Here is a 27,744-nt window from a genome sequence, read left to right as displayed (position 1 = left end):
GCCACGACAATGCCTGACCCCATGTTGCACAACCAGTGCTTCAGTAGTTGAACAATTTGGGCTATGCAGTTTTGCCTCATGCACCATATTCACCTGACCTTTCACCAACCGACTACCACTTCTTCGAGCATTTCAACAACTTTTTGCAGGGAACATGCTTCCACAACCAGCAGGAGGGCAGAAAATGCTTTCCAAGAGCTAGTTGAATCCTGAAGCACAGATTTTTATGCTACAGGAATAAACAAACTTATTTCTTGTTAGCAAAAATGTGTTGTACCTATTTTCATTAATAAAGATGTGTTTGAGCTTAGTTATAATGATTTAAAATTCATGGTCCAAAACCGCACTTAAGCTGTGTATATAACCCTTTGCCTGTGGACTTTCAGACATTTCCTCTTGTTCAGTTTTTCCCTTTGTTATTATTCTTTCTCTTTTGCTTTCAAAAAGGAGGAGCTCTTTCTTCCCTCTTAAAAATCTTGTTAATGCTGTGGGCCTGGTTTCAGATATCAGCGTTTTTATTTTTGTTAACTTAGAAAAATTCTTTAGATCTCAGATAATCAATTTTCACATCTGTAAAACAATTAATGATACTGTCTTACAGAGTTACTTTGAGTGTTAAGAGAATATGAAGTATAAAGTCTATACTTTATATGTAAGAACATATTAAGTATAAAGTATATATATAAGGTATATAAAGAATTTGAAGTGTAGTGCCTGCCACAGAATACGTGCTCATTAAATAGTAGCTTCAAATGTCATTTTCATCATTATAATCACCACTGACACCCCTAGCTCTTTTTATTTTCTTTTGAAATTATCCTGTCCCTTATTTTCTCTTTGTGAACAGTGGTGAATACATGATCATTTTACTACTCATTTCTACTAGTTTCCTAGTGCTGCTGTAATAAAGTATTACAAACTGAGTGACATAAAACAACAGAAGAAATATTCTAATACTTCTGGATGCTAAAGGTCTTAAAATCAAAGTATGAGCAGAGATTTGCTTCCTCTGGAACACTAGGTAGAATCCTTCCTTGCCTATTCCTAGGTTCTGGTGCTGGCTGTCAATCCTTGGTATTTGTTTCTTAACTTGTATCTGTATCACTCTATTCTTTGCCAGTATCATCAAATGGCATTCTCCTCATGTATCTGTGTGTGTGTGTGTATGTATCTCTGTTTTTATCCTCATGTATCTCTGTTTTTATCTTTTTCAATAAAGACAGCAGTTATACTGGATTAAGGTTCACCTTAATGACCTCAGGATATCAGAACTTAATTAAATCTGCACAGACTGCATTTCAAATTAGGTCATGTTCACAGGTGCTGGAGATTAGGACTTCAGCGTATATTTTGGGGGGATATAATTCAACCCATAACATTGTAGGAAAGCTTATATATGATCTATTTAGGGGAAAATATCTTCCTTCTAGAGATGAGTTCTTTGGACTTTGGATTGGGTTTTGTGGTTCAAGTTATACATATATCATTTCATTTTCTTTATTATCTTCCCACTGGTAGAGATGTCTGTATCTTTGGTTAGGTCTTATATTTAGAAACTAAAGTAACCTAAAGTTACCACCTTCTTGTGAATCTTAGACTGAATAGCTTACACACGTATATAGGGATTTATTTTTATTCTTCAGTGTTTAGAATTTGTAGCATTCTTGAGTATTATAGATACTTGATATCTCTATTTAAAGAAGCTGGTAGTTTAAATTTGTCCCTATTAGTTATAAACTGGAAACTATTTGAATAGTTTTTGATAAAATACTAAAATTATTTTTTTTATTCTCTTTAGGAAATAGCACACTCCCAGGTAAAACAGGAGGCTGTATTGTTACATGAAAAACTTTATGAATTGGAGTCCCATCGAGATCAGATGATTGCAGAAGACAAAAATATAGGATCTCCAATGGAAGAAAGAGAGAGATTACTCAAGCAGGTAGGAAAAACAAACATACTTATTTTAAAATGTCAGGATTTGGTAAATGTATACAGTTGTTTTATTTAAGGCATATGCATTGAACAGAAAGCCAATAAGCTTATTTAAAAAACAAAACGGTAAAAAGCAAACTCCACCTAAATTAATATGAACTGCTTGACCAAGAAAATCTAGATAAAAGTCATTTCTCACATAAAAACTTTATTTTTTTTTTACTTAAATCCTAATTTTGTATGGTCTTCATCCATATTTGATCATTTTTTCATGTCTTGGTTCCTTACAAAAAAAACTCTTCTTATTGGTTAGTAAATAATTAGACAGTCTTACAGAAAATGTATTCCTTTATTTGCTTTAGGCCTCATATTTAGAAAATTAAGTGTCCCAAGGCTGATGACTTTATGTGGTTATTTCTATCAGTGCCTGGATGAAAGTGAATGGATTTAAAATGTCCTGTGAAATCACAGTATGTCAGCATGTTGTATCACATGTGTTCAGTAGTTTTCTTACTGCCCCAAGGCTGGCTTTAATTTAGCCTATTATTTATCCTGAGACACCCTAAAACACCCTAAACATATAGCCCTTAGGACCCTATATATTTGGGAAACAACTCTAGTGAATAACCTGTAAATGGGACTCCTTTGTGGTCTTAGATTGAATCCAGTGGGTTTGTAAGAACAGTAAGGATCACCTCAAGCTTCCCAGGTGGAATTAGTGGTAAAGAACCTGCCTGCCAGTGTAGGAGACACAAGAGGCACAGATTTGATCCCTGGGTTGGGAAAATCCCTTGGAAGAAGGCATGGCAACCCTCTCCATATTCTTGTTTGGAGAATCCCATGGACAGGGGAGCTTGGTGGGCTAAGTCCATAGGGTCACAAAGAGTCAGACACAAATGAAGCGACTTAGCACACACAGGAGCTATTTAAGTATTAGAATCATTCTATAAAGGTACTATAATCTAGCATCTCTGAAACTCCTTGGAAAGAGATCATTGAAGGCAGGGGACTAAAGAGTGATCCTGGGATGGAATTGCTAAATAAAATATAGAATGATTAAGTTAAATTTGAATTTCAGATAAGCAGTGAATAATCTTTCGGAATAAATATACACATAAAGATGATAAGTGTATTCCAAATACTGCATAGTATATACATACCACAAAACTTACTCATTGTTTTTCTGAAATTGAAAAGTAATGAGGATTGCTAAATCTGGCAACCCTACTTTGTGTGTGGGTTGGGAGTAGGTAAGAGGGGGAGCAAGGGTAGGGAGACAGGCTCAAACATCCTAGATATTTATTTAAACTGATTCGGTCCTGAAAATGTATTAATCTGATTGTGCTTTGTTGGATAGGTATGGATATATCAGTCACCACTCTTCCTTTGAGGAGGAAAGAAAAATCTGTGACTAGTTCCCCAGTGATGTTCCTTTTAACTTAAAAGGTTGAATTTTAAGAAATAAGTTAAAAGAAAGAGACTAGATTTGACATTTCAGTACATGCCTTAGAAGGAAAATCTCTCTAAGATGGCCTAACAATGAACAGTTCTTTAAATTCTGTTTTCTCTTTATACATTTATAGGTTAAAGAAGATAATCAGGAAATAGCCAGCATGGAGCGGCAGTAAGTACATTTACATTAGGACATTTTACATTCATTTCTTATCTTTTAAATTGTGTAAGTGTATAAGAGATGCACATTGTTAGTCTTTTTTTTCAGTGGTTCATAGTGACAGTGCAGCTTTCAGTTTTATTTATAGCTTTAAATAATTCTTTGAATGTTTAGTTAGGAGCCATTACATAGTATAATTACTTTTTAAAAACAGCTTTATTGTGATGTAATACATACTATACAATTCACATATTTAAAGTGTACAATTCAGAGGTTTTTAGTGTATTCACAGAATTGTGTAACCACCACCTCAGTCAATTTTCAAACACTTCACTCACCCCACTAATAACCCATATCCCATCACACCTCTCATCCCCAATTCCCAGTCCTAGGCAACCACTCTGCTTTATGTCTCTATAGGTTAGCCTGTTCTGGACATTCATATAAATGAAAGCATACAATGTATAGTCCTGTGTGGCTGATTCTTAGACTTAGCATGTTTCCGTTATGGTTGGGGACACTGAGTGTACCAGTGCAAGTGCATGGGACCTTTTGAAGGAGGTCACCGTTATCTTCATTACCTCCACCATAGTTTGGCCTCAGGTCAAATAATGTGGAAGGAACACAGCCCCACCCTTCAACAGAAAATTAGATTAAAGATTTACTGAGCATGGCCCCACCCATCAGAACAAGACCCAGTTTCCCCTTCAGTCTCTCCCATAAGCTTTTATAAACCTCTTATCCTTCTCCATCAGAGGGCAGAAAACCACAATCACAGAAAACTATCAAATCTGAACACCACAGCCTTGTCTAACTCAATGAATGAGCCATGCCACGTAGGGCCACCTAGAATGGATGGGTCATGGTGGAGAGTTCTGACAAAATGTGGTCCACTGGAGAAGGGAATGGCAAACCCTTCAGTATTCTTGCCTTGAGAACCTCATGAATAGTGTGAAAAGGCAAAAAGATAGGACACTGAAAGATGAACCCCCCAGGTTGGTAGGTGCCCAGTATGCTACTAGAGATAGTGGAGAAATAACTCCAGAAAGAATGAAGGGATGGAGCCAAAACAAAAACAACACCCAGTTGTGGATGTGACTGGTGATGGAAGTAAAGTCTGATGCTGTAAAGAGCAATATTGCATAGGAACCTGGAATGTTAAGTCCACGAATCAAGGCAAATTGGAAGTGGTCAAACAGGAGGTGGCAAAAGTGAACATTGACATTTTAGGAATTGGCGAACTAAATGGACTGGAATGGGTGAATTTGACTCAGATGACCATTATATGTACTACTGTGGACAAGAATTTCTTAGAAGAAATGGAGTAGCTATCATAGTCAACAGGAGTCCGAAATGTAGTACTTGGATACAATCTCAAAAACAATAGAATAATATGTTTGTTTCCAAGGCAAACCATTCAGTATCACAGTAATCCAAGTCTATGCCCCAATCAATATTGCTGAAGAAGCTGAAGTTGAATGGTTCTATGAAGACCTACAAGACCTTCTAGAACTCACACCCAGAAAAGATGTCCTTTTCATTATAGGGGACTGGAATGCAAAAGGAGGAAGTCAGGAAATACCATGAGTAACAGGCAGATTTGGGCTTGAAGTACACAGTGAAGCAGGGCAAAGGCTAATAGAATTTTGCCAAGAGAATGCACTGGTCATAGCAAACACCCTCTTCCGACAGAAGGGAAGACTACACATGGACATCACCAGATGGTCAATACCGAAATCAGATTGATTGTATTCTTTGCAGCCAAAGATAGAGAAGCTCTATGCAGTCAGCAAAAACAAGGAGTTGACTGTGGCTCAGATCATGAACTCTTTAAGCCAAATTCAGACTTAAATTGAAGAAAGTAGGGAAAACCGCTAGACCATTCAGGTATGACCTAAATCAAATCCCTTATGATTATACAGTAGCAGTGACAAATAGATTCAAGGTATTAGATCTGATAGACACAGTGCCTGAAGAACTATGGACGAAGGTTCATGATGTTGTACAGCAGGCAGTGATCAAGACCATCCCCAAGAAAAAGAAATGCAAAAAGGCAAATTGGTTGTCTAAGGAGGCCTTACAAATAGCTATGAAAAGAAGAGAAGCAAAAAGCAAAGGAGAAAAGGAAAGATACACCCATTTGAATGCAGACTTCCAAAGAATTGCAATGAGAGATAAGAAAGCCTGCCTCAATAATCAATGCAAAGAAATAGAGGAAGACAATAGAATGGGAAAGACTAGAGATCTCTTCAAGAAAATTAGAGATACCAAGGGAACGTTTCATGCAAAGGTGGGCACAATAAAGGACAGAAATGGTATGGACCTAACAGAAGCAGAAGATATTAAGAAGAGGTGGCAAGAATACACAGAAGAACTATACAAAAAAGATCTTCAGGACCCACATAATCACGATGGTGTGATCACTCATCTAGAGCTGGACATCCTGGAAGCCAAGTCAAGTGGGCCTTAGAAAGCATCACTACGAACAAAGCTAGTGGATGTGATGGAATTCCTGTTGAGCTGTTTCAAATCCTGAAAGATGATGCTGTGAAAGTGCTGCACTCAGTATGCCAGTAAATTTGGAAAACTCAGCAGTGGCACAGGACTGGAAAAGCTCAGTTTTCCTCCAATCCCAAAGAAAGACAGTGCCAAAGAATGCTCAAAGTACCACACAGTTGCCCTCATCTCACATGCTAGCAAAGTAATGCTCAAAATTCTCCAAGCCAGGCTTCAACAGTACATGAACCATGAATTTCCAGATGTTCAAGCTTGTTTTTGAAAAGACAGAGGAACCAGAAACGAAATGGCCAACATCTGTTGGATCACAGAAAAAGCAAGAGAGTTCCAGGAAAACATCTACTTCTGCTTTATTGACAGTGCCAAAGCCTTTGACTGTGTGGATCACAATAAACTGTGGAAAATTCTGAAAGAGATGGGAATACCAGCCCATCTGACCTGCCTCCTGAGAAATCTATTCAGGACAAGAGGCAACAGTTAGAACTGGACATGGAACAACAGACTGGTTCCAAATCAGGAAAGGAGTACATCAAGGCTGTATATTGTCACCTTGCATATTTAACATATCCCGAATACATCATGAGAAATGCTGGGCTTGATGAAGCACAAGCTGGAATCAAGATTGCCGGAAGAAATATCAATAACCTCAGATATGCAGATGACACCACCCTTTTGGCAGAAAGTGAGAAGAACTAAAGGGCCTCTTGAGGAAAGTGAAAGAGGAGAGTGAAAAAGTTGGCAAAAAGCTCATCATTCAGAAAGTAAGATCATGGCATCTGGTCCCATCACTTCATGGGAAATAGATGGAGAAACAGTAGAAACAGTGTCAGACTTAATTTTTTGGGGCTCCAAAATCACTGCAGATAGTGACTGCAGCCATGAAATTAAAAGACACTAGCTCCTTGGAAGAAAAGTTACGACCAAACTAGAAAGGAAGAAAAAGAAAGAAAGTGATGTCACTCAGTAGTGTCTGACTCTTTGCGACCCCGTGGACCGTAGCCTACCAGGCTCCTCTGTCCATGGATTCTCCAGGCAAGAATACTGGAGTGGGTTGCCATTTCCTTCTCCAGGGGATCTTCCCAACCCAGGGATCGAACTCACATCTCCCACATTACGGGCAGATGCTTTACCCTCTGAGCCACCAGGGAAGACAACCTAGAAGAAAAAAAAGCAGACTATGACCAACGTCTAGTAACATGGAATATATTAAATAAAGGCAGCAAGAGCCAATTTACTTTTGCTAACAACATGGTCCAGTCCTAGTAAAAGCTACTGGGTGTTCCTGCCAGTAAGCTGCACCTACGTCATGGACTGTGACGAGTTGGAATTATAAACAGAAAGCTGAGCCACCCAAATGAATTGGTCGTCGTTTACACATCTGTGTCTTTTTGTTTGCATACAGGGTCGTCATTGCATCTTCTAATTATATTTGTTATATTGTTTTTTTTTCTTTGCTTCTTTGAACAGTGGTGTTGGAGAAGACTCTTGAGAGTCCTTTGGACAGCAAGGAGATCCAACCAGTCCATCTTAAAGGAAATCAGTCTGGAATATTCATTGGAAGGACTGATGCTGAAGCTGAAACTCCCAATACTTTGGCCACCTTATGTGAAGAACTGACTCATTTGAAAGGAGCCTGATGCTGGGAAAGATTGAAGGCGGGAGGAGAAGGGGACGACAGAGGATGAGATGGTTGGATGGCATCACCAACTCAATGGATATGAGTTTGGGTAAACTCCGGGAGTTGGTTATGGACAGGGAGGCCTGGTGTGCTGCGGTCCATGGGTCACAAAGGGTTGGACACGACTGAGTGACTGGACTGAACTAAATGTTCTGAAGGTTCATCTATGTTGTAGCATGTATCAGTATTTCATTTCTTTTTATTGCCAAATATCCCATTGCATGGATAGACCATATTTATTTATCCATTCATTAATTGACATTTGGATTGTTTCTGTTTTTTGGCTATGATGGATCATGCTGGTATGAAGATTCATGTACAGTTTCTTGTGTGGACATATATTTTTGCTTCTCTTGTGTATTTACCAAGAGTGGAATTTACCTGCGAGTGCTGATTCACACAATAACTTTATATTTAACTTTTTGAGGAGGTGCCAGACTATTTTCCAAAGCTGCTAAACCATTTTACATTTTCACCAGCAGTAACTAAGTATTCCAGTTTCTCCATGACTTTATCAACACTTGTTATTACCTTTTTTTTTTAATTATAGCCATTATTGTGTGTGTGAAGTGGTATCTCATTGATTTGGATTTTCCTGATGACTAATGAATGATGTTGAACCCTTTTTTATGCATTTATTCATCATATGTATATATTCTTTGGAAAAATCTGTTCATATTCTTTTCCCGTTTTTTTCATTCAGTTTTATAAATTTTATTTGTGTTTTGGCTGCGTTGGTTCTTCCTTACAGTGCGTGGGCTCTTTGTTGCTGTATTCTGGCTTTCTCTAGTTGTGGAGAGTGGGAGCCACTCTCTAGGTGAGGTGCAATGGGCTTCTCCTTACAGTGACTTCTCTTGCTTTGGAGCACAGTCTCTAGGGTGTGGGAGCTTGGTAGGTGTAGCTCATGGACTTAGTTGCCCCATGGCGTGTGGGATCTTAGTTCCCAGACTGGTGATTGAACCCATGTCCCCGACATTGACAGGTAAATTCTTAACCACTGGGCCACCAGGGAAGTCCTCCCAATTTTAAATTGAATTATTACTTTATTTTTGACCATGCCACACAGAATCTTAGTTCCCTGACCAAGGATTGAACTGGAGTCCCTTCCATTGGAAGTGCAGTGTCTTAACCACTGGACTGTCAAAGGAGTCCATTTATTGTCTTATTGAATTGTTAAGAGTTCTTTATATATTCTAAATAGACTCTCTCATCAGGTAAATAACTTGCAAAATTTTTCTTCCATTATGTGGATTTGCTTTTTGCTTACTTTATGGTTTTCATTGAAACACAGAAATTTTAAATTTTGATGATGTCTGGTTTGTTTTCTTTTGTTGCTTGTGCTTTTGGTGTCAAGAAACCAGTGCCTAATTCAAGTTCACAAAGACTTATGCTTATAACTGTTTTATAGTGCAGTTCTTATGTTTAGATCTGTGATCTATTAACTTTTGTGAATGGTATGAGGTAGGAGTCCAGTTGTATTCTCTTCCTTGTGCATTTCCAGCTGTCTCAGTACCATTTGTTGAAATATTCTTTCAACAGATGTTGTTTAATGTTCTTCCTCTGTTAAACTGTTTTGGTACCTTTGTCAAAAATCAATGTATGCGGGGGGCGCTCCGCAGAAAGAGAGAGGCAGTGGAACTTCCCTCAGCAAAGCCAAGGGGTCCTGAGGGGAGGTGAGCTTGCTGTCCGCCAACCCAGCCCCTCACGAGTGGCGAGCGAGAGACAATCAGACTCGACAGGGGTTCCGTCTAAGCAGTTCTGCTTTATTGCCACAAACTCTTGGTTTATATAGGCAAGCAAGGGGGTTTTGCGAGGGTTGGACCAATCACGTTAAAGGTCAAATTGTAATATGCCATAGTTGCACCAATCACATTAAAGGTTAAATCTTAATATACCATCGTTGCACCAATCACGTTAAAGGTCAGGTCGTCATGCGCTTCATTGTAACAGGAGTCTATGGAAATCAAGAGAGACAATCAAAAGTTTTAACAAACTTAGGCCGTGCCCTCATCTCTTCCGCCAGGCGCCATCTTAGCTCTAAACCGCAAAGCTAGCCCTTCTTTTTTCAAGGTTTCCCATTTAGGGCCCCACAAATGTATATAGATATAGTCCTTTTTCTAGACTCAAAACAATTCTATTCCATGGCTATATATGTCTTTTCTTATTCCAGTACCATACTGTCTTGATGTTGTTGTAACACTATTTGTTATTATTCAGTCACTAATCATGTCCAACTCTTTGCAACCCGATGGGCTATAGCATGCCAGGCTCCCTGTCCTTCATTATCTCCTGGAGTTTGCTCAAATTCATGTCCATTGAGTTGGTGATACTATGTAACCATCTCATCCTCTGCTTCCTCTTTTCTCCTTATGCCTTCAATCTTTCTCAGCATCAGGGCCTTTTCCAGTGAGTCTGCTCTTCACATCAGGTGGCTGGAATATTGGAGTTTCAGGTTCAGCATAAGTTCTTCCAAAGAATATTCAGGATTGATTTCCCTTAGGGTTCACTGGTTGAATCTCCTTGCAGTCCAAGGGACTCCCAAGAGTCTTCTCTGGCACCACAATTCAAAAACATCAGTTCTTTGGTGTTCAACCTTTTTTATGGTCCATGGTCCAACTCACATTTGTACATGACTACTGGAAAAATCATAGCTTTGACTATAGGAACCTTTGTCAGCGAAGTGACATATCTGCTTTTTAATGCGCTGTCTAGGTTGTCACAGCTTTCCTTCCAAGGAGTTCAGTTCAGTGGCTCAGTTGTGTCCGACTCTTTGTGACCCCATTAATCGTAGCACACCAGGCCTCCCTGTCCATCACCAACTCCCGGAGTTCACTCAGACTCACGTCCATCGAGTCGGTGATGCCATCCAGCCATCTCAATCCTCTGTCGTGACCTCTTCCTCCTGCCCCCCATCCCTCCCAGCATCAGAGTCTTTTCCAATGAGTCAACTCTTCGCATGAGGTGGCCAAACTACTGGAGCTTCAGCTTTAGCATCATTCCTTCCAAAGAAATCCCAGGGCTGATTTCCTTCAGAATGGACTGGTTGGATCTCCTTGCAGTCCAAGGGACTCTCAAGAGTCTTCTCCAACACCACAGTTCAAAAGCATCAATTCTTCGGCGCTCAGTTTTCTTCACAGTCCAACTCTCACATCCATACATGACCACTGGAAAAACCATAGCCTTGACTAGACGGACCTTTGTTGGCAAAGTAATGTCTCTACTTTTGAATATACTATCTAGGTTGGTCATAACTTTCCTTCCAAGGAGTAAGCATCTTTAAATTCTATGGCTGCAATCACTGTCTGCAGTGATTTTGGAGCCCAGGGAAAGAAAATCTGACACTGCTTCCATTTTTCCCCTTCTATTTGTCATAAAGTGATGGGAGCAGATGCTATGATCTTAGTTTTTTTCTAATGATTACTATAGTTTTGTAATAAGTACAACTGCTTTTATGAAAATTTTAACACATATAATCTGCTCTCAGTGGTAAATTTTCTGTTATTTTCCAACTTTTCAGACAAACTTGCTAACTTAGTTTAGTTTATACAAACCTACATAAAGAACATTGTTAAAGATTTTTTATTTTCTTAATATCACAAGTAAAATTCAAAAGAACTTTGGGGAAGTGTCTGCTGTTGAAGTCAGGCAACCTGACATTCTCGGAATATACTTGTACTCTAAAGGTGAATCATGAAAAAATATTTTTCTCTCAAAATTTATAGTACTATTCTCAGAATAAAGCATATTTTTATCAATATTATTTCTGCAGATTAGAAAAGATTAAAGATTTTGTAACATCATCACTAAATGTTTTTTTTGAATAGCAAAATTGTCTGCCATAGATTAATTAAATAATATTTTCAACAGGTTAACAGATATAAAAGAAAAAATAAATCAATTTAATGAAGAAATTAGACAACTTGACATGGATTTAGAAGAACACCAAGGTAATTTTTTAATATTTTTATGATGTATAATAATAGACTAAAAAATAGATACATAGCAGTATTTATATAGTACTAGGGTCTCAGGTACTCTTTGCCTGGGGTAATTATTTATGATATCACTAAGTTTAACTGCTAAAATACTAAACTACTACAATACTAAATATAGTTAGTATTGAATTAAAGCCAACTGAAAGCTGTATGTAACTTAAAATGGTTGTATAATAACAAGAATTTATTTTGTTTTGCCAAGAAGTTTTTTTTTTTTAATCAAGTAAAATGGGTTAAAGTTGCTCACAGATTTCTAAATTATACTTCTTCAACATAGGCCATGTGGTAGAGTTGTGGAGGAGTGAGGATCAAGTCATAAATATCACAAAATGTACAGGAAGTTATTCCCCGGAGGGCCCAGTAATGAGGTAGCAAATACTGATTACTCCAGGTCTCTTTCACCTTTCCTTAGCAGTGGCATTTGAAGAACCAAGGCAAGAACCTGAGCTTTTGGGGTGGAAATGCTGTGGTATGAATTTGGGAGCTACAGTGTGTGTGTGTTTGGGGGAAGACTTTGGGCATTACAGATTTCTAACCAGCTTCTCTCTAATAAAGGGGGAAAGTGGATTACTATGGCACTTTAATCCCATGTTAACTGCAAACCAGTTAATATGTTAATTGGATTATCAATACTTGACTATATATTCTTAAGAGTTAGGTATGGTATTGTAAATAATATACCTAGTATAGCAGAACAGATTAAGAAGAAGTGGCAAAAATACACAGAACAACTATATAAAAAAGGTCTTAATGACCTGGATAAACATGATGATGTGGTCACTCACCTAGAACCAGACATCCTGGAGTGTGAAGTCAAGTGGGCCTTCAGAAGCATTACTGTTAAAGTTACTGGAAGTGATGGAATTCCAGTTGAGCTATTTAAAATCCTAAAAGATGTTACTGTTAAAGTGAAAGTCGCTCAGTCATGTCTGACTCTTTGCAACCCGATGGACTACACAGTCCATGAAATTCTCCAGGCCAGAATACTGGAGGGGGTAGCCTTTCCCTTCTCCAGGTGATCTTCCCTGGATCGAACCCTTTGAAGCCTCGTTAACCTCTTTTATACTTGTTGAAGCTCAGAGAAGCTACTCATATTCTCACAACTAATAACGGGTAGAGTCTAGATATAAGCCAAGTTCTCTTTGACCCCAAAGTCTTAGTTTTATTGCTCAAACCTAATCTTGGCTTTCTGATATGAAGTGCCATATTTGTGAAATGAAAATATTCTTGTGAAATGCTTACAGTCTTATTTGCATGTGACGACATGGCTTCCCTGGTGGCTCAGAGGTTAAAGCATCTGCCTGCAATGTGGGAGACCCTGGTTCAATCCTTGGATCGGGACAATCCCCTGGAAAAGGCAGTGGCAACCCACTCCAGTATTCTTGCCTGGAGAATCCCATGGATGGAGGAGCCTGGTAGGTTACAGTCCACAGGGTCGCAAAGAGTCAGACACGACTGAGCGACTTCACTTTCACTTTCATATGTCAATGAGATCTCTAAAAACAGACAAACTTTAAGCCCTGATTATTAGGAAAGTAAACTTTTCTGAGCTTTCATTTTTCTCATTTGCAAAATAAATATAATGGTCCTACCTCACTAAGCTTTATGAATATTAAATGGTACACATGGCAAGGCAGTTTCACTAAGGTCATGTTATTTTCTTTATTAAATTATTTTATTGCTTTTAGTGTATATAGATATAGTATTGCAGATTTCTGAGAAATCTGTCAGATACTTTATAGGATACATTTTAAATAATATTCCACCTTCTTTATTAATTGCTAGTTCTAAAAGTTCCTCTGTTCTCCAGGGGATCTTCCCAACCCAGGGATTGAACCAGGTCTCCCGCATTGCAAGCAGACTCTTATACCATCTGAGCCCCCAGGGAATCCCAGTTCTAAAATAAATAGAATGCTTTTAATTGTAGCTTGCTTTCTCCTTTTTGTTTTCTAACATTCTTTTTCAAAAATTCTTTGTCCTTTCCTGCCGTGCTGTGGCTTGCAGTATCCAGTTCCCCTACCAGGGATCGAACGTGTCCCCCTTGCAGTGCAAGCACAGAGCCCTAACCACTGGACCACAAGGGAATTCCCTGTCCTTTTTGATTAATGTAGAAAGATGCAATCTATAATGTAATAGTAGCAAAAAGAAAAGGAGCAAAAAAGTATATATACATATGCTTTTTTATTTTATACACACACACACACACACACACGTGTCTGTGTGTGTGTGTGTGTGCTCAGTTGCTCAGTCATGTCCAGCTCTTTGCAACCTCATGGACTATAGTTGGCCAGGCTTCTTTTTCCATGGAATTTTCCAGGCAAGAATCCTGGAGTTGGTTGCCATTTCCTACTACAGATCTTCCCGACCCAGGGATGAAACCTGTGTTTCTGGTGTCTCCTGAATTGGCAGGTAGACTCTTTACCACTGTGCCACCTGGGAAGCCCATATTTATATATGTAAATATAAGAACATATGTGATATATAAGTATGATGTGTTCATATATATCTCTCTCAGTGGATGAGTTTCCTGTTCTTCTACTACCCTGTGAATATTGTGAACAGCACAGGGATTTCTGTTAGGTACAGATCTCATTATTTCTTGCCTGAACTACTGCACTAGTCTACTAACTGGTCTCCCCACCTCCATTCTTGCTCCCTCTCAGATTCATCCACCACAGTATGCCAGACTGACTTATGTGAAATGTGATTTTCTGTCGTTCTCCTACTTAACAGTGGTTCTCGATGACCTACAAGAAAACATTTAAGAATCTTTGTATGGCATTCTAGTTCTTCTGTAATCTGGCCTGTACATTGTCAGTCTCCCTTTCTGTCCCTTGTCATCTCTCCACTTACATTCTAATAATAATAATAATAATCTATTATACCAGTGGTACCTCACACCTCACCCCCTTTACCATATATCAAAGGATTGTTTCACGTTCAATCCTTTTTTCCTATTATTTATTCCCTTATCTTGAATGTTCTTTTCCCTGTTATTTATCTGCCTAACTTCTCATCTTTTAAGATCTAGCTCATGTATCCTTTTATGTCCAACATAATTAACCCTGACTTCCCTCCCTGACCTATTTCTGGGCTGGGCTAAGTGAATGACCCCTCTGTTACCAGAGCACATGGCTGGCATAAACGCATTGACCACATGACTACCACTTTCTACTTAGATGTTTGTCTTTCTCTTAGGCTGTATGTCCTCCAGGACAGGGACTGTGTCTTGTTTCCTCTTTCATCAACACAGTGCCTGGGAAAATAAACATTCAATAAATCTTTGTGGAATGAATCAAACAGTCCTTATTTTATTTAAATATTTTAAAATTATTATTAATTTTTGGCCACACCTTGCAGCTTGTAGGGTTAGCCCAACCAAGGATTGAACCCCAGCCCGCCACAGTGAGAGCACAGAGTCCTAACTACTGGACCATGAGGGAATTTCCCTGTATTTTAGAAGGGAAAGATTTGTAGAGTCAATTAAAGGTGATAATTGGCCTCTAGTCACTTCTTTGGGCCCTGCAGTTCTCTTTTAAGAGAAGCTTCCCTGGTGGCTCAGAGGTTAAAGCTTCTGCCTCCAATGTGGGAGACCCGGGTTCGATCCCTGGGTCGGGAAGATCCCCTGGAGAAGGCAGTGACACCCCACTCCAGTATTCTTGCCTGGAGAATCCCATGGACAGAGAAGCCTGGTAGGCTACAGTCCACAGGGTCACAAAGAGTCAGACACGACTGAGCGACTTCGTTTCGTTTCTCATTTAAGAATTTAATCTTTTTTTCCTTCTATACTGGGTCTTCATTACTGTGTGTGCACTCTCTGTAATTGCACTGAGAGGGGGCCACTCTCTAGTTGTGGCATGGGGCCTTCTCATTGTGGTGGCTTTTCTTTTTGTGGGGTATGGGCTCTGGGTACGAGAGTTTATGTAATTGTGATGCACAGGTTCAGTTGCTCTGCAGCATATGGCATCTTCCCAGATCTATGTCCCCTGCTTTGGCAGGTAGATTCTTAACCACTGGACCACCAGGGAAGTCTGGCCCTCTAGTTCTTAAGATATGCAAATATACTCTTATATGCAGAGAGAGCTTGATTAATTAGCAACAGTTTTAGTACCTTCTAGAGGATTCCTACCTTCGCAGTTTATGATTTTCAATAAAGAGGTGGATTCTTTATTTTTCCAATAAAGAGGTGGATTCTATGTGTGCATTCTCAGGAGTCCCTTGACTAAAGATTGTGGATAATCTGCTCCTTAAGATGTGGAGGATTATCAGGTTGACTCTCTGGTCCATACTTATCTCTGCCCCTAGCTTTACTCCTTCTGACCCATTTTATTAATTTCTTAGATGTTACCTGGTTTCTTCCATATATGGCATCTGTATATAATCCAGCTTGGCTACCTTTTGCCTTGTAGGGGTTCTGGTTAAGATAGCATTTAAACCATAAATGTGTTTGTTCGTGTCTGACTTTGTTAGTACTCCTCCAACCTTTTGATTTTCAAATAAACTTTTAAAAGGTTTGCATTTCAAATAAACTTTTAAAAGGTTTGCATAATTCTAAATTTAAAGGCATCTTTTGATATTGGTTTAGGTATAGTTATGTTCTCTACTAGGTATTAATGGTGGTCCTGTAATCCAACAGCTTCATTAAATTCATCATACTTAGGCATTTTTTAAGTCCTTAAAGTTATAATTTGCTAAAAGTTACATTGCCAGACTGTTTGAGACCCTATGGACTTTTGCCCGCCAGGCTCCTCTGTCCATGGGATTTTCCAGGCAAGAATACTAGAGTGGGTTGCCATGCCCTCCTCCAGGGGATCTTTATTATTATTGTTTCCTTTCCCGTATTCCTCATTGCCAGGAGTTTGACCTTTAAAAGATTCTTTTTACTGTCATTTTAGAGGAGTTTGGGGTGGGGTGGGGTGGGGTGAGGGGTTAGATGTGCACATTCAACCTTTATAAAAAAATTACAAGTTGTAACTTTATCCAGAATTTCTAAAGAGTTTAATCATCTTGAATGTTCTTCATTTTACTGGTTTGTGGGTGTGTTTGTTTTGCCTCAAATGACCATTCTCATGTTTTCACTGTGCAATCAACCAGCATCTACAAGGATACCCCTTCTTGCTTTTTAAAAATTTTCCTTACACTAGTTCAAGTTATTTTAAAGACTCCACATAACTTACTTTTTAATTGTATACTTTTTAAATACAAATCTGGTATATACTATCATGGGGAAAATTCAAGCAGTACCAAAGTGTATAAAGTAAAAAGGCATCTCCTTTCTCCTTATACTCATCCTTCATTGCTTTTCTCCTCATACTTGTACTTCAGAGGTAATCATTGTTTACAGCATAGCCTTTGGACTTTTTTTCTATACACAGCACACGTATATATAATTGTATATATATATTTTAGATATGTATATATTTAATTAAGTGATACTATAAAGTTCTTCTGAGCTTGAGTCTTTTAACTTTGTACTTACAAAAACTGTTAGCTGTGGTCATGTTGATCTGGTTGTTAAATAGCATTAGCTATATCCGCATTGACATTTGTTGTTGTCTAGTCACTAAGTTGTGTTCAGCTCTTTGCAACCCCATGGTCTATGGCCCACCAGGCTCCTCTGTCCCTGGGATTTTCCAAGCAAGAGTACTAGAATGGGTTTCCATTTCCTTCTTCAGGCGATCTTCCCAACTCAGGGATTTAACCCAGGTCTCCTGCACTGGCTGGAGGATTCTTTACCACTGAACCTCCAAGGAAGCTCCTACATTGATTGACATTAGGTTGTTTCTAATTTTTCACTACCAAGAATAATGCTGCAGTAAATAACCTTGAAAATTTCCCCTTGATGCATACATGTTTGTTAATTTGTTTATTTCTATAGGCTAAATTTCTAGAAGTGAAATTTTAAATAGAATGTTATTTATGTATACAATTTTTATTATTTTTTAAAATTTCTTTCCATAAAAGGTTGTACCATTTTATACAACCACAAGCAGTGTGTAAAAGTGTTTCCTCACCAGTGCTAGTTATTAGTTTTTGTCAGTCAATACATAGTTCTCTGACAATTCAGTGTTCTCCAAAGCCTGAATCTGTGTTACTATGATGATCCACAAGGTGGGGCTAATTTTCTGGACATCTACATACTCAGACTGGGCTTAAGGAATGCAGTTTACAAAGTACAGTCACATATCTCCCCAAGAAGGATTTTTGGACATCGTCACTAACTATAAATTATTCCTTCAATTTGAGAGTATTGTATTTTCCCAGAGATTGATGAAACGAACTATCATGTGGTTATTAATACAATATATCACAGACATCTAAATATCCAACAGCTCTAATGTGATAAATATGTGTCATAATAAAATGCTATAGGATCATATGATTACTGTCTTAAATTTCAGATGAATCCATTTCAGTTTATTCTATGATTTATATACTGCTTTCAAGAACAGTAAAAAAAAGACAACCATTAAATGTTTAGTGAGTGCCAATTAAAAGAAGAGTAAAAACATAAAATACAACCCTTTGGTTTGTCTGTAGGTTACTTCTTTCTACTCATAGTTCCAAGGCCCAGGTTAGAAGCTTTTATTCTCTGATTTTGTCAGATGAAATAGAATTTATGAAGACAGAATAGTTTTGTTTTAGAGCACAGGTTCTACAACCAGAATGACAGGATTCAAACCTGGGCTGTTCTGTTTTACTGGCTGATCTTAGCCACGCTACTTGACCTTTCTATACCTTTGTTTCTTCGTCTTTAAAGGGAGATAGTAACAGTACCTACCTCCCTCTTAGGGTTACTGTGAGGATTAAATGAACACTGTGTGAGTGTGTGTGTGTATGTGTATGACTCAGAATAGCATGCAGTTTTAAAATTGTGCATAAATGTTAGTTATTGGTTGTTAGTATTAATGCTATTAATTTATAAACTGAAGCTTGAATAACTGTCAAGAAGATTTTCTCAAAACATATTTGGAAAGAATTTTCCCATTAGTATTTTCTCTGGAACATACAGGATAACATCTTCAGCTTACCATCTGGTATCTGAGATTTCAAATGACATCTTTATGCTGCTATTCTTTAGTTTCTCAATACACATTCAGTGAAGAATGAGTCATTTCTTGGTGTTCAATTTGGAGACTGGTTAAACTATTCATTAGTATAGTGGTGTTATCTTCAGACCAGGCACATTAGCATCATCTGAAACTTGTCAGAAATGAAACTTCTTGGATTCTACCCCAAACCTACTGAACATGAAACCTTGAGAATACAGTTTAGCAGTTTGTTTCAACAAACCCTCCTGATGATTCAGATGCATGCTGAAGTTTGATAACCACTGCTTTAGGAAATAATTAAGAACTTAACATTGTATTTAGTATACATGCCAAGGATTACTCATTAAACCATATGATTTTGTTGACATTACTCTGTTGAAACAAACTTTTTAAAATGGTACTTTGTCTTCTCTTTAGAAATGGTGGACTTTAGGCAATAATTTAACTTTTACATATTTAGAGGATTTTTAATGTATATATTTTAAATGCCTCTAGTAGATAGAATTACCAGACTTTGTCTGCATGGCTGTAAAGAAACTTTCTTGGCAAATTTTAAAACATTTTGTAGAGAATGTATGATTGATAAATTGGGTGAAGCTTGAAAATTAAAGGGGAGAGTGAAAAAGTTGGCTTAAAGTTCAACATTCAGAAAACTAAGATCATGGCATCCGGTCCCATCACTTCATGGCAAATAGATAGAGAAACAGTGGAAAGAGTGTCAGCCTTTATTTTGGGGGGCTCTAAAATCACTGCAGATGGTGACTGCAGCCATGAAATTAAAAGACGCTTACTCCTTAGAAGAAAAGTTATGACCAACCTAGAGAGCATGTTAAAAAGCAGAGACGTTACTTTGTCAACAAAGGTCTGTCTAGACAAGGCTATGGTTTTTTCCAGTAGTCATGTATGGTTGTGAGAGTTGGACTATGAAAAAAAGCTGAGCACTGAAGAATTGATGCTTTCGAACTGTGGTGTTGGAGAAGACTCTTAAGAGTCTTGGACTTGCCCCTTGGACTGCAAGGAGATCCAGCCAGTCCATACTAAAGGAAATCAATCCTGAATGTTCATTGGAAGGACTGATGCTGAACCTGAAACTCTAATACTTTGGCCACCTAATGTGAAAAGCTGACTCATTTGAAAAGACCCTAATGCTGGGAAAGATTGAAGGTGGGAATAGAAGGGATGACAGAGGATGAGATGGCTGGATGGCATCACTGACTCAATGGACATGAGTTTGAGTAAACTCCAGGAGTTGGTGAGGGAGAGGGAGGCCTGGTGTGCTGCATTCCATGGGGTTGCAAAGAGTCAAACACGACTGAGTGACTGAACTGAACTGAACTGAAGCCAAAAGTTAGTTTATAACATTTAAACTTATGTGTACTCATTTTAACCTACCAGTTTAGTAGTATTTGATATATTAGTTTCTTACTACTATAGTAATACACAAAAAGGTAAGAAATGATATAAAAAGTTGAAGTTTAATAGGACTACAAAACTAATTAAAATTGAAGTAGGAGTTGGGGAGAAGGAAGTGCTATAGCTTACTAAAATATGTGAAAATGTTAAAGCGGATTTAGATAACAGCTCAATGTGAATTCATGTGATATAGCCTCCAGAACAGCTGGAATCCTAATCCTTTTGCATTAACAAAAGATGAATATATAGACCATGAGAAGTGATAGTCTGCTTGGAATCCTGTTTTTGGCATCATACTTTAAAAGGAATAAAGGATTGGAATTCACTAAGAGTAGAATGAACACATGATAAGGGGGCTGAAACCATGCCAAATAAGGAACACTTGATGGTACTGAATATCAACAGTACTGGGAGGTTTACCTTGCCTCAGAAGGATCCCAAGTGCTAAAAGGAAAAAGTCCTTCCAGCAAAAGTCCTTCAGGGTTAATTTTTGCCCCTTGGCATTAATTTTATTTGCTCTCTGCTGCTTTTTCTCCTCTAAAATCAGTAAGTCTGCTGACTTGGGGACCTTGTGGCCAGGGAGTCACTAGCATGTGCCTTGTACACTGGAGAGAAGATTGGGGTAGCTACATATTCTGGAAAATGGTGATCAGACCCTTTTCCAAGGTCACATCAAATACTCAGAGTTTGAAAGTGGCTGTGAAATAACCCTCATTTTATGAGCGTGTCCTTTCCCTCTCCTTTGGTCTCTTCATTAGACCCTTTTGCTGGCCTGCTTTTTTTACACCTCCAGTGTGATAGCCAATTAGCTTCCCTCGTCTATGATCTTGCTGTCTTCTATAATAGGAAATCTAAGAGCATATACCTTTTTCCTGAGGTGAAACAAGCCCTGTGTTTTACCCTACTTTAGGACTACCCATGTTTATACATTGCCTCTCATGGGAAACTCAGATATTAATCCACCAACTGAGAAATTACAAAATAGAGTTCACTAGGGATCTGATCTCTTTTCTTTTTAGCCACAATGATATATGGGGGAGGAGGTTTTACGAAACTTGGGAATCTGCTAAGATACAGGGGTTCTGTCTTATCTAATGCAGCTCACCAGCTGTATAGCTGGAAACATTGACCAGATATATCTTTCAGCTACATCGTTTGGTAACTTGGAGCATGGGATTGAGTGGAGTAGCAGGTAGGAATCTCCAAGGTTTCTGACTTACATGATGATGATGGTGAAGGGCTTTCAAACATAGTAGGGAATACAGAGGGGTACAGACTTCGAGGGGGAAGACTATTCCATTTAACTATGGAATGGCTCAGGAGTAAAGAATCTGCCTGACAATGCAGGAGCCACAGGAGATGTGGGTTCAATCCCTGAGTTGGAAAGGTCCCCTGGAGAAGGGCATCGCAACCCACTCCAGTACTCTTGCCTGGAGAATCCCCTGGACAGAGGAGCCTGGTGGGCTACAGTCCATGGGGTCACAAAGACTCAGACACAACCGAGTGACTGTGTGTAAGGGCTATCCTTAATGAACTTGGGAAAACTGTTTTCAGACCTGAAAGCAGAAAAGCTGTCTGCTGACTTAAGTCTCTGACTTTGCCATCACCTTTGTATTCTGGTAACTCATTTCCTACCCAAGCAAGTATACAAATGGAAATTTATCGGTGCCATGTAATTAGGGGCTCTACTCTATCTATTTCACTCCCTAGTGTTACTGCTCTTTTAGCTGGCACCTGGCAAAACAGTATACTTAATAGGAGGCTGTATAGAACACAGGCTGACCAGTGGGCTTTTAGCCTCTAGTCTTTAACTGTTGACTCCCCCATTCTCTTTGAATCCTTCTTCTGAAAGTCCTTCTAAATGTCAGCTTCTTACCAGGAGCCCCCTTAGAAATCTCTTATTTTCTCCGTCTTTGCTGGGCATCATCTTAGTAAAATTCCGTAGCTTCTCCAGAATGCTGAGAACCAAATGACTTTAAGGAAGAAACTGAAGATTGGAGCAAGCACAAATTTATTCTATTTTCTCTACCTGGGATCCTGGGAGCACAGGACTGTAGCCATCTTACTAGTTGAGGAAAATAGCCCTGGGCCTCCAAATCTCAATTTTTATAATACTAAAAATCCTGTTTTTCTAAAATAATCATGATCTAGTTTTACCAATGATCCCTTTATGCAGCTTTAAAATGTCAAATTTTGTCCTTGTGTTTGGGCCTTGGATTTTTGCTCTTTTAATCATGTCTTTCACATATATTAAATGCAACTTGTCTAGAATTACTTCAAGCAACTTCTTCCTCAACTTACTTTTTTCTTTCAGTAACTAATACGACAATGTCTTCAGTTGCCCAAGACAGAAACCTGGGAGTCATACTTGAGTTCTCCATCTCCAGCCCTCACCACAGTCAGTTCACTCTAGCTCTTAAATGTCTCAAAAAAAAAAAAAAATCTCTACCTTACATCCTAATTGCCACCGGTCAGTCTTCATCTGTCAACTGGATCATTGTTGACAACCTCCTAACTGGTCTTACTGTCTCCAATCTTCTCTTTTATTCTCCTGATCCGAAATATTTTTCAGAAATGCAAATTGATAATTTTATTCCTCTTCTTAAATAATCGTACCATTGTCCTTAGGAGAAAATCCAAACATTTATAACATATGCCATATAAGGTCTCTCATAACCTACCTCATCTTTTTTTTTTAATGGGAGTATAATTGCTTTCCAATGTTGTATTAGTTTCTCCTGTAAAACAGTGTGAATGAGCTGTAAGTATACAAATATCCCCTCCCTCTTGAGCCTCCCTCTCACCTCCCCCATGCCACCCCTCTTGGTCATCACAGAGCACCGAGCTGAGCTCTCCCCATACTGTGCAGCAGTTTTCCACTGGATATCTACCTTACACATGGTGGTATACATATGTCAATGCTACTCTCTCAATTCATCCCACCCTCTCCTACCTCATTTTTGTACCACTTTTTCTCTTCATATTCTCTTTCAGTTCTTTGTGCTACCATATTCATCTTCACTTTCAAATTTCAGTACTTATAATGCTTTGATTTTTAACTTCTTCTATAATTTGACCCAGTAACTCCTTTTCATCCTTTTTTTATAATGCACACATGTTAAATATTACTTCTTTAGTGAAAAACTTCCTGGATCCCCAAACTAGATTGTCTTTGCTGTGTACTGCTGTAACATCCTTTACTTTCATCTTCAGTTCAGTTGCTCACTTGTGTCCAACTCTTTGCGACACGATGAACTGCAGCACACCAGGCCTCCCTGTCCATCACCAACTCCCGGAGTTTACCCAAACTCATGTCCATCGAGTAGGTGATGCCATCCAGCCATCTCATCCTCTGTCGTCCCCTTCCCCTCCTGCCCCCAATCCTTCCCAGCATCAGGGTCTTTCCCAATGAGTCAACTCTTCGCATGAGGTGGCCAAAGTACTGGAGTTTCAGCTTTAGCATCAGTCCTTCCAAAGAACACCCAGGACTGTTCTCCTTTAGAATGGACTGGTTGGATCTCCTTGCAGCCCAAGGGACTCTCAAGAGTCTTCTCCAACACCACAGTTCAAAAGCATCAATTCTTCGGTGCTCAGCTTTCATTATAGTCCAGCTCTCACATCCATACATGACTACCTTTGTTGGCAAAATAACGTCTATGCTTTTTAATATGCTGTCTAGGTTGGTCATAACTTTCCTTCCAAGGAGTAAGTGTCTTTTAATTTCATGGCTGCAATCACCATCTGCAGTGATTTTGGAACCCAAAAAAATAAAGTCTGACACTGTTTCCACTGTTTCCCCATCTATTTGCCATGAAGTGATGGGACCAGATGCCATGATCTTAGTTTTCTGAATGTTGAGCTTTAAGCCAACTTTTTCACTCTCCTCTTTCACTTTCATCAAGAGGCTTTTTAGTTTCTCTTCTCTTTCTGTCATAAGGGTAGTGTCATCTGCATATCTGAGGTTATTGATACTTAGTACATTTTAATTGTTAAATGTTTAGACTTTAAGTTCTGTGAGGAAACTAACCCTGCTATTTTGTTTGCTGTTGTGAGCTATTTAGAGGTGAAATGAACTTTCACGGGAGCGTATATTTCCCATCACCAGTGTGTTCATGTGTAGGTTGAAACTGGAACTAAAATAGAAAACCTTTGGAGACCTTTTCAGTTCTTTTCAGTTCTTTCAGTAAGGAGATTTTTTTTTACCAAGTTGTCAAGCATATAAATGTATAACTTTTAAAATAAAATCAATTTAAATGAATCTCACCTAATTGAACATTAATATTAAACACTGAATATGTAATGACTAATAGCATATAGAGAACCCAAGAGATATTTCTAATTTTGAGTACTGTAACTGGAGTTTTTAAAATTGTTATTTTCTTTTATTGCTTGTAGGTGAAATGAATCAGAAGTACAAGGAGCTAAAAAAGAGGGAGGAAAATATGGACAGTAAGTGATAATCTTAGAGATGTGAAAATATTATATTCTCAGATAGTTGTTCATTTATACTAAATCAGAGATCTCACTTTGGGGTGATACAGTGACTAATAATAAGTGCAAAAGTGTGGACATTCAAAGCATTTGACTTGAAGTATTACTAAATGTCTAGCATAGTTTAGGGATGGGTAGAGAATTATAGAAAGATTTTGTACATGTGTATACGTGTGTATGATTGTATGTTAGGGATAGATTCTAAAGCTAATATTTACATTTATATTCTGTATAAAGAATCTATGGACCACTCGTTGTTTTACATGCTTTACCCTTGATACCTTTCCCCTTTTTTACGCTTTTCATTATACCTATCTCTTTATATATTAGCCCTCACCTCTGATTTTGTTTCTTGGTTCTGTCACTAACTAAAACTTCTGTTGTGGCTTCTCATTCACTTTTTTTTAAAAAAATATGAATTTTAACTTTATAAATAGATCTTCACTTTAACTTATGTTGTACCTTCAAAAGTTTATAAAAATTGACTGTATCAATGATTACTGCTGCTGCTAAGTCACTTCACTCGTGCCTGACTCTGCGATCCCATGGACGGCAGCCCACCAGGCTCCCCCATCCCTGGGATTCTCCAAGCAAGAACACTGGAGTGGGTTGCCATTTCCTTCTCCAGTGTATGAAAGTGAAAAGTGAAAGTGAAGTCCATCAGTCATGGCCGACTCTTAGCGACCCCATGGACTGTAGCCTACCAGGCTCTTCCATCCATGGGAATTTCTAGTCTCTTTTAAATTATCATTTTTCTAGAATTTGACATTTTTGTAAGTCTGATGTCAGTTGTTACCTTCACAGAAGCATGTTATAAATCAGTAATGGCCAACTCTGGTTTAACAATATTCCAAGACTACTTTAAAAATCTCAACAAGTACCAAAAACTACCTCAAAATTAATTTGTTGTTTCATGCAAATAGTAAAATTATTTTAAGTTAATTTTTGGAAGATCCATAGAAATATTTTAAGAGTGTAAATAAGAGCAAATTATATACTAATTTTATATTAGAGGAGAAAAAGAATGATTTCATAGAATATTTATTTATAATCTTGAATAAATCACTGCTGCTTCTGCTGCTGCTGCTAAGTTGCTTTAGTCATGTCTGTGTGCGACCCCATAGACAGCAGCCCACCAGGCTCCCCCATCCCTGGGATTCTCTAGGCAAGAATACTGGAGTGGGTTGCCATTTCCTTCTCCAATGCATGACAGTGAAAAGTCAAAGTGAAGTCGCTGAGTCGTGTCCGACTGTTCGTGACTCCATGGACTGCAGCCTACCAGGCTCCTCCGTCCATGGGATTTTCCAGGCAAGAGTACTGGAGTGGGGTGCTGTTGCCTTCTCCAGAATAAACTAAACTTATTTAATTGAGACTATTTTGGCATTATAAGGAAAATGCTCAATTTTCTGGTAAAAAAGGTATAGTAGTATTTTCAGAAGTAAAATTAATGGCCAGTTATAGATGTTAATAATTGTAACTGTATCAGTGAGATCCTAGTGTAAAACCATAGGAATTTTTCTCATCTCCATCTTATCAGCTGTTGCTTCTCAGCCTGCATTTATAAATATTTACTGTACTTGTATTAAGATCATAGTAGTTACACTTTAAAAGTTTGAAAGTATGTAGAAATGTTCTTACTGAGTAATTTAATTTTCCTTGGGTTAAAAAATTAAAGTGATGTTTAAAAATTTGCTTTGAACTTCTAAAAAGTACTTCTCAGACCTACAAATTAGAGCTTATATAGTGTTTAGCTATATCAACAGTAGCCTTTCATCATATGTTTCAATCGACAGCTTTTATTGAGACTTTTGAGGAAACTAAGAACCAGGAACTGGAAAGGAAGGCACAGATAGAAGCCAGCATTGTTTCGCTTTTGGAGCACAGTAGTCGAGTAAGTGCCATGTGCCAGTCTTACTGTCCTCGTTATTTTTACTGTGGTTACCTTATAAATACAACTCAAAAACCTCAAATGTTCACTGTTGTGTAACAGCGCAGGATACCTAATGAATATCTTGATTCCTCAAAAAATGTTTATTGAGCAGCTACTATTGTGTGGTACCATACTAGGAAAAATATATGATCTCTTTTCAATATTCTAAGTGTTTTAAAAATCCAGTTAGTTCCTATAATAGCATAGTTGAATCTTTCTACAGTGAAATAAAGCAAATATAAAAGAAACAATTCTGAATTTTAATTTAACCTCTCCTTACTGAGAAATCTGACTTTGAATATCATGTTTTCTTTTATAAAATATATATATGTAATGAATGATGTATTTCAAAACATCCAATCCTTTAGCAGCATTTTTAAAGAGTTTTATTGGAAAGTTAAATCAATGGAATTTTTTTCCACTTTTATGTCTCTGCAAATACAGAATATAAATCGTATGAAACAGATATCCTCTATCACCAATCAAGAGCTGAAAATGATGCAGGATGATCTCAATTTTAAATCTACTGAAATGCAGAAATCACAGAGTACGGCTAGGAATCTGACTTCAGGTGAGAAAACACTGTAGATTTTAATGTCCTTTTTTTCTGTAATGAATTGGAACTTTAAAAATCTGTTATTCTCTTTGATTTTTTTTAAAGACTAAGGATGTAATTTATGATTGCCTATTGCTGCAGTCATTCATAGGCTCAGAATTTTGTGTGACTTTCAGATCTACTTCATAGTAATTCATTCACATATTCTCATTCATTTAACATTTACTGAATATTTGCTCTGTGCCTTTGCTATAATTTGGTTATACAGAGATTTTTAGAACTTGAAATGGCTCAGCTGGAATTCCTTCACCTCTACTAGCTTTGTTTGACTTCACACTCCAGGATATCTGGCTCTAGGTGAGTGGTAAGACCATCATGCTTATCTAGGTGAGCAAATTTGGAAAACTCAGCAGTGGCCTCAATACTGGAAAAGGTCACTTTTCATTCCAATCCCAAAGAAGGGCAATGCCCAAAAATGTTCAAACTACTGCACAATTGCATTAATTCCCATGCCAGCAAGGTAATGCTTAAAATCCTTCAAGCTAGGTTTCAATAGTATGTGAAC

General features: G+C 38.1%; 1 protein-coding gene across 3 annotated transcripts in view; it reads left to right on the top strand.

The window, feature by feature from the left end:
- The window catches only part of IFT74 (intraflagellar transport 74), a 98,821-nt gene that overhangs the window by 43,226 nt on the left and 27,851 nt on the right, over positions 1-27,744 (top strand). For all 3 annotated transcript variants that reach the window (XM_005683594.3, XM_018051891.1, XM_013965870.2), the window contains 6 exons: positions 1,799-1,942; positions 3,519-3,559; positions 11,610-11,689; positions 24,598-24,651; positions 26,487-26,584; positions 27,068-27,194. In XM_005683594.3, the coding sequence (XP_005683651.1) occupies positions 1,799-1,942; positions 3,519-3,559; positions 11,610-11,689; positions 24,598-24,651; positions 26,487-26,584; positions 27,068-27,194 (544 nt within the window). The remainder of the gene's footprint in view (positions 1-1,798; positions 1,943-3,518; positions 3,560-11,609; positions 11,690-24,597; positions 24,652-26,486; positions 26,585-27,067; positions 27,195-27,744) is intronic.

The sequence above is a fragment of the Capra hircus genome, chromosome 8 (assembly GCF_001704415.2).
Source record: "Capra hircus breed San Clemente chromosome 8, ASM170441v1, whole genome shotgun sequence".
In the NCBI taxonomy this organism is placed as follows: Eukaryota; Metazoa; Chordata; class Mammalia; order Artiodactyla; family Bovidae; genus Capra; species Capra hircus.
The sequence above is the reverse complement of the archived record's forward strand: the minus strand, read 5'-3'. Positions and strand labels throughout refer to the sequence as shown.